This window comes from Balearica regulorum, chromosome 3, assembly GCF_011004875.1.
Source record: "Balearica regulorum gibbericeps isolate bBalReg1 chromosome 3, bBalReg1.pri, whole genome shotgun sequence".
Classification (NCBI taxonomy): domain Eukaryota; kingdom Metazoa; phylum Chordata; class Aves; order Gruiformes; family Gruidae; genus Balearica; species Balearica regulorum.
In genome coordinates this window covers 1225410-1239721 of record NC_046186.1, presented here as the reverse complement: position 1 = coordinate 1239721, position 14312 = coordinate 1225410, and the positions used below count along the sequence as shown (strand labels likewise).

The window sequence follows — 14312 nt, the reverse complement described above, 5'->3', positions numbered from 1 at the left end:
GATGCCAATGGGAGTCTTGGTGCTCTCAGAGATGCCAATTTGAAGGTCTCAGGAAAAAGGGTGTGAATTCATAGCAGCATCCCAAGAATATGGTGACATTTTAGCCTTATGGTCTGTGAGGGTGGCAGAGTTCAACCTTCCCACTTTCGTGCCTCCTCTCCACTGACACTGCTGTATTTGTACGGACGTGTCTCAGCAGTCTCCTGGTGTGCAGGGGGCATGAGGCATCCCAGCTGAAAAGAGAGAGGCTCCAGCAAACCCAGAACAGTGCTGGTGGGTTCCGATGTGCAAGGACCAACCCGCCACAGGCACCTCTAACGCAGCTGAGCACCAGGGGCAGTGGTCCCAAGGCTGGCCTTGCATCTCTGCGTGCTGGGAGCAGGCAGTGCCTGGGGAGGTGCGGACCCTTGGGGACTACGTGCTTCCCCCACCTCTGGGTCCTCTTTTATTTCAAAGGAGACTTTGCTTTACATGCCTGCCTGTCTGCAGTGTCCTCAGATGCCCTATGACGACGGTGAGATCAGGGCAGCCTTGCAGGCTGCTGCTGAGCCTGGTGTCCCACTCCCCAAGGTGCTTTTCCCGTCTCCTTTGTCTGCCAGGGCAGGTGCTTGTCTGAGCCCTTTTTTCTCCCAACTTTCCTTGCGGTGGGGTGGTTGCTCTATGGAATGGCTCGCATGGGCTATTTGATCTCCCTCGTGCCCTGGGTTGGAAATGGGTCCTGAAACCTGCTCCTGGGCTGAGCTCTTGGACCATTTCTGCATCTCTTCACACCTAACCCAGGCAGATGCAACTCCTTGTAGGAAGAAAAGGAACAGCCTTAGGGTTGAGGTGCGTTAGTGGGCTGAGAAGTTTGTTTTGCTGCTGGGTCTGTCCTGTGTGGAAGCACAGCCCTGCCCAGCACCTTCTGCTCATGTGTATGCCTTTTCCCAAAGTACCTGCACCGTACAGTCAGCTGGGTGCTCACCAACCCCCACTGCTCCTGCACCCTCTGAGACAACAAAGACCCCGCGCATGAGACCAGGGTGTGCTGGTTACAGCGGAGACAGACTGAAAAATGCTCAAAGGAAAACAGATCCTAATCCACACTGCATCTCTTCCAGATTGGCCCCGGGGGTAAGTCAGACCTGCCCCCAATCAGCGGCCCCACAGACATGGACCGGGGCCCCATCCTGCCAGTGCCACTGGGGATTCGGCCAGTGCTGAGTAAATACAGAGTGGAGGTAATTTTATTGGAGCACTAAATTTTAATGTTTGGCGTTGTGTGGGGCAGGAGATCATGTCCATGCATGTTTGAAGGCCAGGAGGGATCTTTGAGGCTCTGGTGACTAGCTGGGCATTAAGACTAGATGTCTGCACTGCAAGGATCTGTCTGTGCTGGCTGCACAGGGAGCGAGGCTGCAGCAGCCTTAAAAGAACATGGAACTGGATCACTCCTTGCTGTCTTAAACGTGGGCACCATAACAAGTGGATGGCACTTGTGTGCCCTGCATTGCATCTCAGCCCTAGAGATGCATGTAATGCATCTGCACCCAAAGCAGTCACGCAGGTCAGGTGAGCTGCACCCCACCAATCTCAGGCATCAAGGGTGGGATGCCTCTCATGTATCTGTAGATATCTCAAGGATGATGCATCCAATCAGGGTTCCTCTCCCTTGGTTGTCTTGGTAGATGGTGGTGACGCAGGTGATACAGCCAGTGACCTTCAGTGTGGAATTCACCCATAGTTCTAGGTGTGTCTGCTCAGGTGAGATGCTGCTGACCAGCTCTCCAGGTCTCTAAAAGGATCCTGGCTCCTGGTCTTCCAGACATTTGCATCTGGTTAAATAAATTGTATTCCTCTGATGTGCAAGGCGAATACAACCATGGGGAATCAGGAGGTGGAAAAAAATCTCAGTTTAGGGGAACTTTTGAACACGGCGGTGGTCTGTTATCCCAAGAAGGGAGAGGTAAGCTTCCCCAGTGATACTGATACCATTTTGACAAAATGATGCCAATGCTGAATCAAGAGCCACGGTGGATGGACAAAGCTGGTCTGGTCCTGTTCTATGGAGTCCCGTGGCTCTAAAAGGCTAGAAAGGGAGAAAGGCAGAAAAAGGAGTCAAGGGCAGCAGGCTGGAGATCTTAGACTGCTGCAGATCAGGTGTGGGATGGATTATGTAGGATGTCGGAAAGAGACTGTGCTGCAGCCTTGAGCCATGTGGAGGAGGAGAAGATACCGCGGGGATCCACCACTGTGTGGGCAATGACATTTGCAATGGGATCCCTGCTCCTGGAGGATATGGAGAACCAATTCCTTTGGCTCCAGCCCAGCTCCAGCCAGGGGCAGTCCCTCTCACATTCATGCTCTTCCTTTTCCTCCTCCTGCTCTAGATCTTGTTTTGGGGGCTGAGGGATCTGAAGAGAGTGAACCTGGCCCAGGTGGACCGGCCTCGTGTGGACATTGAGTGTGCTGGGAAGGGGGTCCAGTCAGCCCTCATCCAGAACTACAAGAAAAACCCCAACTTCAGCACTTTGGTCAAGTGGTTCGAGGTGGTGAGTGTTTCCTCTTCCCCTGAGCCCTCAGCTGAAACTCAGATTTTCTGGAGCCCAAACAACGGCTCCTAGCCCCTTGCTTCAGTGTCCCCACAGCAACGGAGGATGTGAGCTCCAGCCCAGTTGGTGATGGCCTTTCTCTGAGGATTCCCAAACCATGCTTTGCTGGAGTTGCTCTAGACCTCTTCCTCCAACACAGTCCCTGCTTTAGTCCCTGCTAGCCTTTCCAACTACCAAAGCAGACATCCCACAGCCCATGACCAGAATACCTTCGCTTCCCAGGACCTTCCGGAGAATGAGCTGCTTCATCCACCTCTCAACATCCGGGTGGTGGACTGCCGGGCTTTTGGGCGTTACACCCTGGTGGGGTCCCATGCTGTCAGCTCCCTGCGAAAGTTCATCTACCGCCCACCAGATAAGAAAGCTCAGCACTGGAATATGACAGGTACCAGGCTTGGGCCATGGGGACCTGGCTGGTATGGGTCATTGGTGGGGCATTGCGCACGGAGAAGAGGGAGATGGGTAGAGGGTTGTAAGGACTATGGGATATTGCCTGCTTGTTGGTTAAGCAGTGATTCAGAGTTTCAGTCAAGGGAGTGAGAAGGCACAGGGTGTGAGGCCATGATTTCCCTTAGATTATTTGATCTGTGGGTCTCACTGCAATCACTGTGTGCTCCCTCTGATACCTATAAGACAAGAATGGCTGGTTCACCTCTAACATCTCTGTGTCTTCATGACTCTACACTCCCCAAATGTTCCTCAAGAATGGAAGGTGAATTTGCCATGCCCCATGCCTGCTGCCGCTGTTACGAGAGTAAAGACTAGACAGTTAGATTGGGGCTGGGGGTGCCCGCCCTCTCAATCCCAACCACCATCCCATCTATCAGCACCAGAGAATTTCCCACAGCAAAAGCCATCACAAACCCACTTTCCCTGCACCCAGCACAGCAGCTAAGGGCTTGGTGAGCCACAGGAATTGCTCATCTCCTCCCAGTCCTTGGTGGAAGCAGAGGCACTCTTGGCTGGGCAGAGACAGGAGGTCTGCGGGGGGATTGCCAAGGGCCATCCCTGGTTGCAGCCGGAGGTCTGGATCTGTAGTTGTGTCCATGCCAGATGATACTTTCAGGGCAATCATCTTCTCTGCCTCTTCTCCTCTGGACGCGGGTGCAGGTGAAAAAACCAAAATCCTTTCTCATCATTTGCTTTCTTTTGCTATGGAGAAGGGGTTTTAATCATGCTGTAAGGGTCTGTGCTCATTTCCTCCATTCTTCTCTGAACAAGGCGGTCACACATCATCACTCCTGCATGAACCCTGTAGGACCTCACCTGAGCTCTCAGTTTCTCTTTTACACTATCCTTCTCTCTTGTTCTTTCTCTCTCTCTGTCCTCTGTCCAGCTAAACACCTCAATGGCTATCTGGCAATGGCCAACAGGGCCCATCGCTCTCGCCCCACAGGGGAGATCGTTGTCAATATGGAACCTGAGGTTCCCATCAAGAAGATGGAGACAATGGTGAAGCTGGAAGCTGTGAGTATCCGTATGTCAGCACCACTTTAGCATCTCTTTCCTCACTGAACTGGCAGTCTTTGAGGGATTCCGCCTAAACAGAGGCCTCCTTGTCCTGCTGAACATGGAGTTGGGGTGATGCTTGGAATGAAGGGCTTTGGGTCATCATCAGTCCTACAAATTGGCCTCTCTGTCCTCTCTGAAATTAGCTGGTGCTTGCTGCTCGGAAAAGGACTGTCCTGGGCTATGCAAATTAGACAGCTTTATGTTTCTCTTCAACAACAGTCAGGTGGGAATGAGCACCTATGAGCACAACCCTGTTGCCATCTGTGACCAACGGGTACCCAAGTGACCCATCAGAAATTCCCCCTCTGCACAGCTGCAGCAATCCTGCCCTTTCAAAGCATGGCACAGTCTCTGCAAGCAGCCAGGGTGACACAGATCTCCCTGATAATTTTTCCTTTTTACAATCGTTTTGAGACACTCAGATGGCTACGTCAGCTCTTTGAAATGCCCATTCGGCAGTATGGATGGGTGGTCGGCACGGTGTCACAACCACTGTACAGCCCGTCTGAGCCGTACAGGACACAGCAGATGCACGTGGCATAGAGCTGACCCAGCCACACAGAGTCAGTCTGAGGCAGCCAAAGCTCTTTAGACCTATTGTGCTTGCCCTGAAAATTTGGCACTGTATGCATTGGACAGGCAGTGTGTCCCATGGCATCAGGTTTGTTCACACACTGAATGTGCCTGTGCCCATTTTCTTACCCAGAACAGGAATTATAACTCCTTCTTGTACTTGTTCCAGAGCTTCTTCCACAAAAAGAAACAGATTTCTTTTTGCAGGAGGCCCTTTGCAGCAATATGTGCACAGAACCCCCCCAGACAAGCAGCAGACGCACATATGCGTGCTACAGGCGTGTTGCGGACTCCAAGTACGCGTGGCCTCTCACATGTGCGTGTTTACAGAAAGGCTATGGCACATACAAAGCCTCACGAGCAGACGTGTACAGACACATACACGTACATACACCCCACAAGGTCCCTGGTGCATTTACGTATATATGCAGCTATATGTAGAGTTCCTCGTATGTGCACAAGAACCATATCATGTATATGAGGTTCTTGCTCCTCATGCAAGAGGAGCTACAGGGGTGTGTGCATGGACATGTCTGGAACACATCCACTGTACGCGGAGCTTTTCCAGCCAGGGCTCTTCATTCAAGGCGTTCGGTTCCTTCATCCCTGGGCAGCTGTCTGTGACTTCTAAAACGCATGTGTGTGCCAGTGTGTATTTGTACTCAGCAGAGGCTGCGCTGCTAACCTGCTCTCCCTCTCCCTGTTCCCTTCCACCCCGGGCGGCAGAACTCTGATGCAGTGGTGAAGGTTGACGTGGTAAGTGATGGATCTGCTTTGCATCCCTGCTCCCAACCCTCCACTCCCCATCCAACCCTTCTGTGCAGCTTTCAACAGACCATGCGTCCTCACCAACCCTGAGATAGATCAGGACCAGCACCCCTTCATCCCACGGCAGAGACAGAGCAGTATTGTCTACTCAATAGATATGGCAGTGGTCTGGTCCTTGAGAACCGAGAAGCTCTTTGGGGCCAGCACTTCTCAGTCCCAGGAGGAGCAGGCTGTGGGAAAGATGCTGGTTATTCCCAGCACAACCAGATACCAGCTGCAAAAGGCTTTATTGCACCTCTGAGTGGACCCAGGGTGCTTTGCCGGGCAGAGCGAGGATTGCTACCGGGCAAGATTCAGGTGCTGTAGCCTGGAAAACGCATGGATGAAAGGGGTGATGGACAGGAGGCGATGTCTCGGGACTCTGTGTCTCTCTGGAGCCTCGGGCATCTTCCTTTGCTGCTCTGTGCCTCCGTCTCTGAGGCTGTAAATGGGGGAAAGTGCTAATGAGGCCACCCAGGCAGGAGGGATGTGTCTTCTCGGGTGCCTCACCCACCACCTTTGCACCTCAAGAGACATTTTACTTCTGGCTGATCCCTCTTCCTCTCTGTCTTTGCTTCCCTTGTCCCTGCAGTCTGAGGAAGAGAAGGAGAAAAAGAAAAAGAAGAAGAAAGGAGGAGGAGGAGAGGAAGTAGAAGAGGAGGAGCCAGACGAGAGCATGCTGGACTGGTGGTCCAAGTATTTTGCTTCAATTGAGACTATGAAGGAGGTGGGTGTAGAGCGGAGGAAGGGCCTGTGTAGAGGAGGGGAGAGGAAAATGTTTCCTGCCTGTGTGGTCTCACCTATTTCCAGCTGCTTCCAAATGCTTGGGGCTGTGCTGCTTTCCTTGCTAACCTTGCCCGACTGTCGGCAAGGCTTTTTTTTACTCAGCAGAGCTGAGCAGGATTCCTCTTCCTTGGGTGCACTCTGGGTGCCCTGGTTCGTACTTGGGCATAGGTATTGCAAGGCTGTGCTCAGCAACTTTGATTTCTCCAGCACTGCTCAGATGGGAAGAGAGAGCTGTGACTCTGAACTGGGCACTTCCAGTGACCACAGAGACCTCGGCACAAGCACCCACTCTCTCTTTGCTTCATTTCTCCGCCAGCAACTCCGGCAGCAGGAAGCAGCCGCAGCAGAAGCAGAGGAAAAGGAAGAAATGGAGATTGCAGAGGGTAAGCAGGTCACGAACGAGAGAGAGAGAGCATGGCGGGGAAAGGTAGGACCAGGACTCCTTTTGGTGCTTGAACACCCCTTTAGGAGCACGCTGTTGCTCTTCTACCAAATCAGATGTGTTGTACATGCCCGTGAAGGATGAATTTTTGTGAATGCAAGCTTGGTGTGGGTGGTGTAGGGCTAAGATGCTGATGCCAGGTGAATCCAAATCAGAGCATGGTATTGTCGCAGCCTCCAACCCGTCCATGCTGGGAGGAAGGCCATGTCCAAGTAATGCAGACTAATGACCAGGATCCATGTTAATGTCCGAGGACATTTTTGTGCAATGACATGTTAATATGTCATTGGAAGTCCCATCGCTTTGGCCATGCAGCTGTGTTAGCTATAGGACTCTGTGCTTGAAGTCTGTGGAGCACACCAAGTAATAGACACTTCTAGATCACCTTCATGGGGTTTTCCATCCTCATTTTTTAAAAATTTTTCTCCAGTTTTGCAAGAGAAGATTCAACCAGGCAAAAGGTCTGGGATTCATCTAACCTGAGTGCTTTTACTTGCACGTAGAGGCCTCCTTATCTGCTGCTCTAGCACAGGCAGTGAAGAAAAATATGTACTTTTAGGGGAAGTTCTCTGACCTATTTTCAATACTTTGTTATGATCAGATGAGCTGTGCCCTAAATGTGTTTTCCTCTGAAGGAAGTCAGATGGGGAGCTGCATACATCTAAAGTTGGGTGAGATAAATTTTGTACCACGAGTGATGTGGGCCAAGAATACTGATGAGTTGGGATGTGTTGGTCAAGGGTGACTTTGTCCAATTGCAGCCTGGAAGCTCCTTGCCAGTCCCACTAGCAGGGCTTGGAGGGGTTTCCCCAAGGACCTTCATCCATGCCCTCCATATGTCCCATGTCCCCATGACAGTGGGTTGCTGTCATGCCCAGACAATGCAAAATCCATTAGCTGAGAAAAATAAAGAGCCTGGTTTCTTTTGGAAGACTAGTCTTGATATGACGAGAAAGACGAGACCAGGTCTTGCTGAGCTTGGAGACAACTCTGAGCAGCTTCTTCCTGGGCTTGCTATCATGGCAGAGCTGCTGGGGGGTGTCTTCTGTCCCCCATTGTTTTCTTTCTGTCTTCTGTGAAGGGTCCATTTCTCCTTCGCACTCCCATTCCTTCCTCCCTTCTCTTCCACATTAAGTCTTTGTCTGTTGTCATCTGTCTGTCCCCATCTGCATTGCCCGGCAGTCATGAAAGCTGGCAGAGGCAGTGAGAGATGGGGATTGTGGAGGGGTGGGAGAGGTTTTCCTGGAACATGCCTTTCCAGGCAGCCTGTTCCCAGTGTAGTTGATGTCCCTGGCCGTTGGTTGCTCTGAATAGAGACCGTAACCACCTGTCGTTGCAGCTGGTCATGGGCAACACCTCTTTATGGGCAGCAGCCTGTGCTCTGGTGCTGAGCATCAAACACTGTCCCCTCTGCGATACCTAGGCTGGGGTTTTATTCTCCAGGCTGCATAGAGCAGGAAAAGTCTCCAGTAGAAGGAAGAAAAGGAGATACTGTTGGCAGGATCAGGTCTTCTCACTGCTGTTGAAGCTAGCCAGAGCCTAGCACTTTTGGTCCATGTTTTGTAACCCTCCAAATGACTTCTGCTCAGCTCAGCTCTGGAAGCTCCCTGCACAGAGGCTTCTGGGCTCCTGGAGATGCTGTCACCTGGGCAGCATGGCCAGAGACAAGGATAGACAGGAGAGGGCTGGGGTGGGAGTTGCAGGCACTAGCACTGTCAGCTTTCATGCTCCTGTTTGAAGGATTTTGATCAAGTCACCCCTCCCTGTATCCTCCACCCCTCCTCACCCTCATTTCCATCTCCTCCTCCCTGCCACTTCCCCTCGGACTCAGAAATCAAACTTGATGACTCTCCCATGAAAGGCTCCAAGGGTCAGGCGAAGAACAAGGAGAAGTACAAGGCATCCAAAGACGACAAGAAGAAGAAGCAACAGTCAGTCCCTGAGCTTCCCGAGAAGAAGAACAAGCAGAAGATTGATGAACTGAAGGTGCGTGTGTTGGCAGGGGAGGAGGAGGCCCTGCCTGCTCAGTGGCAGGATGGAGGTCTGGCAGGATGGCAGTCCCAGCCGTCTGGAGATGAGAGCAGGATGGATCAACCCTGCCTGAGGCACCTTGCCTATCTGAGGGGTATCTAACCCTAGGTGAGATGTGCCTTGGGACTGCCAGCTTCTCTCCATAGTTTGAAGGAGTCAGAGGTAACGAGCTTTAAAGAACAGGGTTTTTCCTGGGATAGGATCATTCCTGGGGCAGCTTGGATGTGCCCTGGATGGAGGGGAGAGTTTTCAAGCCTGGCTAGGGTTGGCTCAGCCAGGACTCAGGGCAGGGATGGGCTCTGGTTCAACGTACTGGCCCATGGTGTTTGTTAGGATTAACGTAGTCTGATTTTGGGGTTCAGAAGGGATTTGAACCTGGGTCTTGCACAGAGTGGGGACAGATGCCTCACCCATTCAGCTGAGCTTCTGTCTTGTATGCATCAATCTTCATCACAACGACATGAAGAACCTTTCCCTTCCTAGAGAATTGGGCACTGAGGTGTCCATGTTCCCTGAGTTGACTCAGGTAGTCACCCTATCTTTTCCTCAATTTTTTTTTCCTGTTTTTTACCTAATTCTCCCCCTTTAACTTTCTGTCATCTCAGGTTTTCAACAAAGAGCTGGAAACAGAGTTTGATAACTTCGAGGACTGGCTGCACACCTTCAACCTGCTCCGTGGGAAGATTGGGGACAACGATGACAATGCAACAGAAGAGGAGCGGATAGTGGGGAGGTTCAAAGTGAGTTTGGTTGTGAGTTGGGCCAGCGCAGGGGCGGCTTAGGAAGCACTTGCCAACAGGTTTCCCTGCTAAAGCTGGTTGAGCAGGAAGGGGTTCGATGCAATAGAAACCAATGTACATTGACCCAGCTGCTGGCACCTTGCAAGGAGGGTAAACCTCCAAGAACAGCCCCAGAAATCAGATAGCTTTAAAGAGGGCATCCACAGAGGTGGTGATCTGTAGGCAAACAGATCCTTGATGATTCTTACAGAAGGCCAAGGGAAAAGCAGATCCTCTTTTTTGCCCACTGTGGGCAAATAAGTCATGCCCCGGGTTATCTCTGTGAACCATTTTTCACCAATACCAGTCACCTAGGCTGACGGTCATTTGCACCATTGCCAGTCCCCAGGCAATGTAGGAGCACATCTGTCAGCTATAAGATTCTTGAACAAGAGCCCTTTTGATGATGTGAGCCTGGCCAGATGAAGCCTGTTGATGCCATTTTTGCACTTTGATTAGCAGAGTAGATGAGCCAGCAGTTCCCCACCTTAGGATCAGATGCTTAGGGAGCATAGAAATCAGCAGTGTTTCATGTGGTAGTTCCCAGATTTTCCAGCCCATCCCTTGTCAACCCTTTTATTCCCATTGCTTTTGTCCTCCTGTCCTGTTTTACTCTTGGAAATCCCTGTCCATGAGCACCTTGCTAGTTTGATTTCTCTGCAGGCCTCCTTCCCTTTGTCCAATTTCTCTGCTCATGGTTGCAACCCCTGAAGAGGTCCTTGTGCGGTAGAGGAATTTTCCAGATCTGGCCTGTCATGGCTAGAAAGAAGGATATTGACTGGGTCCTCAGGAAGGGTGGTTTGGGATGGGTCTGCTTATCCTGAGCCCCTGGGCAGCAGGACTCTCACAGGGCTGTGCACTGCCTCGCACCAGGGCTCCATGTGTGTCTACAAAGTGCCGCTCCCTGATGATGTCACCAAGGAGGCAGGATACGACCCCAACTTTGGCATGTTCCAGGGGATCCCCAGCAATGACCCCATCAATGTGCTGGTCCGAGTCTATATTGTGCGGGTGAGTATAATTGTGTGGTGTGTTAAGGCGTGATCCTGCGCTCCCTTCCACGGCACACACCCAGGAACTGGTCCCAAAGCTGTAGGGATGTCGCTTCTTAGCACTCAGTGCATCAGGGCCAAGGATGCAGCATGACGACTGAAGCAATTCATTGATGGGGACTTGAATGCTGTCTCCATAGCTGTGTGCTCCAAGCACTGGGAGCAAGCCAGATCCAAGCTCCTGCCAGATCCAGAGACCTCTCTTCTGGTACGCAGGACGGACCGATGTGTCTGTCCTAGGGCTTAACTCAAGTGAATAATTTGGATCAGCCTGGACTGCAAAGTGCTGGTTCCTTACATAGCCACAACACCTCAGTGAAGTACGAGCAGAGCAGAATGGGAGCTGGCAGGGTCTAACAGACCTGGCTGAAGGGCATGGCACCTCTTTGAACATGCGCCAAGTGATTATTGATGTGATCCAGCTAATGCACGTTCCTTTATATGGAGTGTGCTCTGGAAAAAGTCCTTTCCTGACATGTGGGCGAGGTACTGTAGCCAGGCACTTGAGAGGGATCTCAGTCCTGCTAAAAGCACCTGGGCTGCTCTTTGTCACCACCTCGTCCCAGTGTTTTACAAATGCAACCTACTTTCGGCTACATTTCCCACTACCCTGATTCTCCATCCAGTGCTGCATCCCATTGCCCAGCGGCATAACGAGTCTCCCATCCATCACCAACAGACTGAGGCTGCAATGGTAGACTCCAGCGTGGTCAGCACCACCAACAACCAGGACTGGCTGAATGTGTCCCAGCATGGCCGTCTGCACTTGTGTGCCATGATGGAAGTTGGGACTGGAGAGTTTGGGGATACTCTCCCCCCTTTATGGGGACAAGCCGGAAGCCCTTGGTCCTAATGGAGTGAGTGAAGAGAACAAGAGGGGAAGGGAGAAGTCTTCTTGACATCTTGGTCAGGTTGCTGTTCTGGGTCTTTCTTCAGAGGAACCTGTTTCTTTCCACTGATGAGACAGATGCCAAAGACAACTGTGGTTATGTCTATTTAGGAGGACCAAAGAGCTTAGCCACATGCCTATGGCCAGGCAGGGCCAGATGGTCTCAGGGATGGAGAATAGGGCCATCCCTGAAGTCTTCACTACTGTGGATGTCACTGTTGTATCTCAACTATTCCCTACAGGCCACGGACCTTCACCCGGCTGACATCAACGGGAAAGCTGACCCCTATATTGCCATCAAGCTGGGGAAGACGGACATCAAAGACAAGGAGAACTACATCTCCAAGCAGCTGAACCCTGTCTTTGGAAAGTGAGTTGCCCCAGCCCTGTTAACTGTCTGCATCTGGAAGGGGTGAGCTAAGCCTGAGCCAAGCCCTCGGACCTGCACCCTGGCCATCCCATAGCTGCTGCTTGGGCTCAAAAGACGGGACTCATTGCACAGAACTTCCCTTGCAAGCAGTGTAGAGCATGCCCATTTCAGCCATCTGTCCCTCCTTGCCAGCTGTATGGTCAGTGTAGAAAAGGGCATTTAAGAGATTTCTGTATCTCATCAAGAGTAAGTACCTACTTTAGGAATCATTAGGCTTGGATTCCAGTGAGAGTACGGCCTGGATCTCCAGTGACACACAAACTTAGTTTCAGGGCTGCTGATGTCCAGGTCAAGCAATCACCCTGTGCCACCTCCTCACTAGGGCTGCTGGATCTGAAACAACCCGTGCAGAGATTTAGTTAAAACCCCCTACCTTGAATGTCCTGCAGTGGTAGATGCAAATTAAACACTGCCCACAGAGTGGAGCAGACCCACCTCACCCATGTGTCTGTCCTGAGTAGCAGCCAAACCTTCTTCAACAGCTTTTCTCTTTCCCCTTACCTGCTTTCCCCTGGCCTAGATCCTTTGACATCGAGGCCACCTTCCCCATGGAGTCCATGCTGACAGTGGCAGTGTACGACTGGGACTTGGTGGGGACTGACGATCTCATTGGAGAGACCAAGATTGATCTGGAGAACCGCTACTACAGCAAGCACCGAGCTACTTGTGGGGTGTCACAGACCTACTCCATGTACGAGCAAAGCTTTCCCTGCCCAAACCTCTGCCTGGACCCGTGCCTATCTCATCTTCCACACCAAGCCTAGATCTCCTACAGGAATCTCCTAAATGAAGGAGTTTATGGAGGAGTCTGTGCTGTACCCTCACTCTTAAGACAGGCTTTGTGACCAGCACAGCATGGCAGCAGTGGAGTGGGTTGGAAAGAGCCCAGGGCAGGGAGGAATGGACTGAGGAGCACTGGTGGGACTGGGTAGAGGGGTGAGACCAGAGCCGAAATAGCAGCGGGGCCAAAGGAGCAACGCCAAGCATCAGGAGTCAAGTGGGATGCACTGGGAATTTCAGGTCTGGGTCAGCACAGAGTAAAGGGGGTGGGGTGGAAGGGTGTTAGCAAAGTGTAGAGAGGGGGCACAGAGGGACCTGGTCTGCTCTGAAGGTTCATGCTTTCTGCCTGAGATCCTTCCCCTGTGAATCCCGGGTCCTTCATGGTGGCAGCACTTGTTTTGCTGGCAGAGGGGAACAAAATTGCTTCTTCCTCCAAATCTTCCTACTACTTCACTGACCTTGCCCTCCTATTCACAGACATGGTTATAACACCTGGCGTGACCCCATGAAGCCCTCCCAAATCCTGTCCAAGCTGTGCAAAGAGGGCAAGGTGGATGGGCCGCACTTTGGGCCAGGAGGAAGAGTCAAAGTTGCCAACAGGGTCTTCACCGGCCCCACGGAGATTGAGGATGAAAATGGTACCTGCCCCATGGGATGAAGGTTGTGGAGGGGAGCAGGGGTCTGGGGTGTCCCCTCATCATCCTGGATTGGAGACAGATGTAGTGGCCCCATCACCCTAAAGTAGCACTGCAATCACTCTCTATCCACCACCTTAAATGGACCTTCCAGTATGCGACCAGTTAGACAGCATCTTTTAGACGACCTAGGCCAGTGGGTTGCTCTCAGAATCATTCATGGGTGTCTGTGGCACAGCATCACCAAAGCTACCTTTGAAAACTTCCTCCTGGCAGTGTATGCCCAAGGAGAGCAATGAAGACAGCCCACCCTGGCCTTTCCAGGGTTTAGGAAGCTGTTCTCCATGTAACTGCATCCCCAAACAATGGTTGTGGCCCAATGCGCTCACATGTGTTCAAGAAAGATGAAGGCAAGCCAGGAGTGGTGCAGAAGAGGAGAACACGGTCCATGGACACGGAGCTTGTTCAGCCTGGGAAAATGCAGACTGGCAGGGGATTTGGATCTTCTGTAAATGACTAGGGTTAGAGAGAGGAGAAAGAGTGGAGTTAGGAAGCATTGGCTGAAAGACAAAGTGTACACAAGGAAATGGAGAGGAGTAGGTAGCAGGCAGTTCTGCGCCCTTGAAGTAGGGGTAGAGGGGTAGAGGATTGTTTGCTGTCCCTGATGTCTCTGCCCAGTTCTCCAAGCTCAGCCCTCCCTTTGCCCACGCAGGTCAGAAGAAGCAGACAGATGAACACCTGGCCCTGACTGTGCTGCGCCACTGGGAGGACATCCCACGGGCAGGCTGCAAGCTGGTCCCCGAGCACGTGGAGACGCGGCCGCTGCTGAACCCTGACAAGCCGGGCATCGAGCAGGTCCTCAAAGTCGCAGAGCAGAAGCAGAGGCAGCCCATGCTGCAGGGCCCGCAGATCCTCCAAGGGGGGAGCAGAGATGTCAGCTGGGCAGACCAGCCCTTACCCACCTTGTTGTGGGCAGCAGAGGCGGGGAAGGCACCCTGCACAGAG

General features: G+C 52.1%; 1 protein-coding gene across 9 annotated transcripts in view; it reads left to right on the top strand.

Moving 5' to 3' along the window:
* The window catches only part of OTOF (otoferlin), a 112374-nt gene that overhangs the window by 90449 nt on the left and 7613 nt on the right, over positions 1-14312 (top strand). For 2 of the 9 annotated variants that reach the window (XM_075750238.1, XM_075750235.1), the window contains 14 exons: positions 1101-1220; positions 2370-2531; positions 2814-2976; positions 3928-4058; positions 5403-5432; positions 6076-6210; positions 6586-6652; positions 8573-8697; positions 9348-9482; positions 10395-10532; positions 11705-11832; positions 12413-12583; positions 13150-13310; positions 14020-14162. In XM_075750238.1, the coding sequence (XP_075606353.1) occupies positions 1101-1220; positions 2370-2531; positions 2814-2976; positions 3928-4058; positions 5403-5432; positions 6076-6210; positions 6586-6652; positions 8573-8697; positions 9348-9482; positions 10395-10532; positions 11705-11832; positions 12413-12583; positions 13150-13310; positions 14020-14162 (1809 nt within the window). Of the gene's footprint in view, positions 1-1100; positions 1221-2369; positions 2532-2813; positions 2977-3927; positions 4059-5402; positions 5433-6075; positions 6211-6585; positions 6653-8542; positions 8698-9347; positions 9483-10394; positions 10533-11704; positions 11833-12412; positions 12584-13149; positions 13311-14019; positions 14163-14312 lie in introns of all 9 variants that reach the window. The other 7 variants (XM_075750237.1, XM_075750234.1, XM_075750240.1 and 4 more) reach the window with 6 other exon arrangements.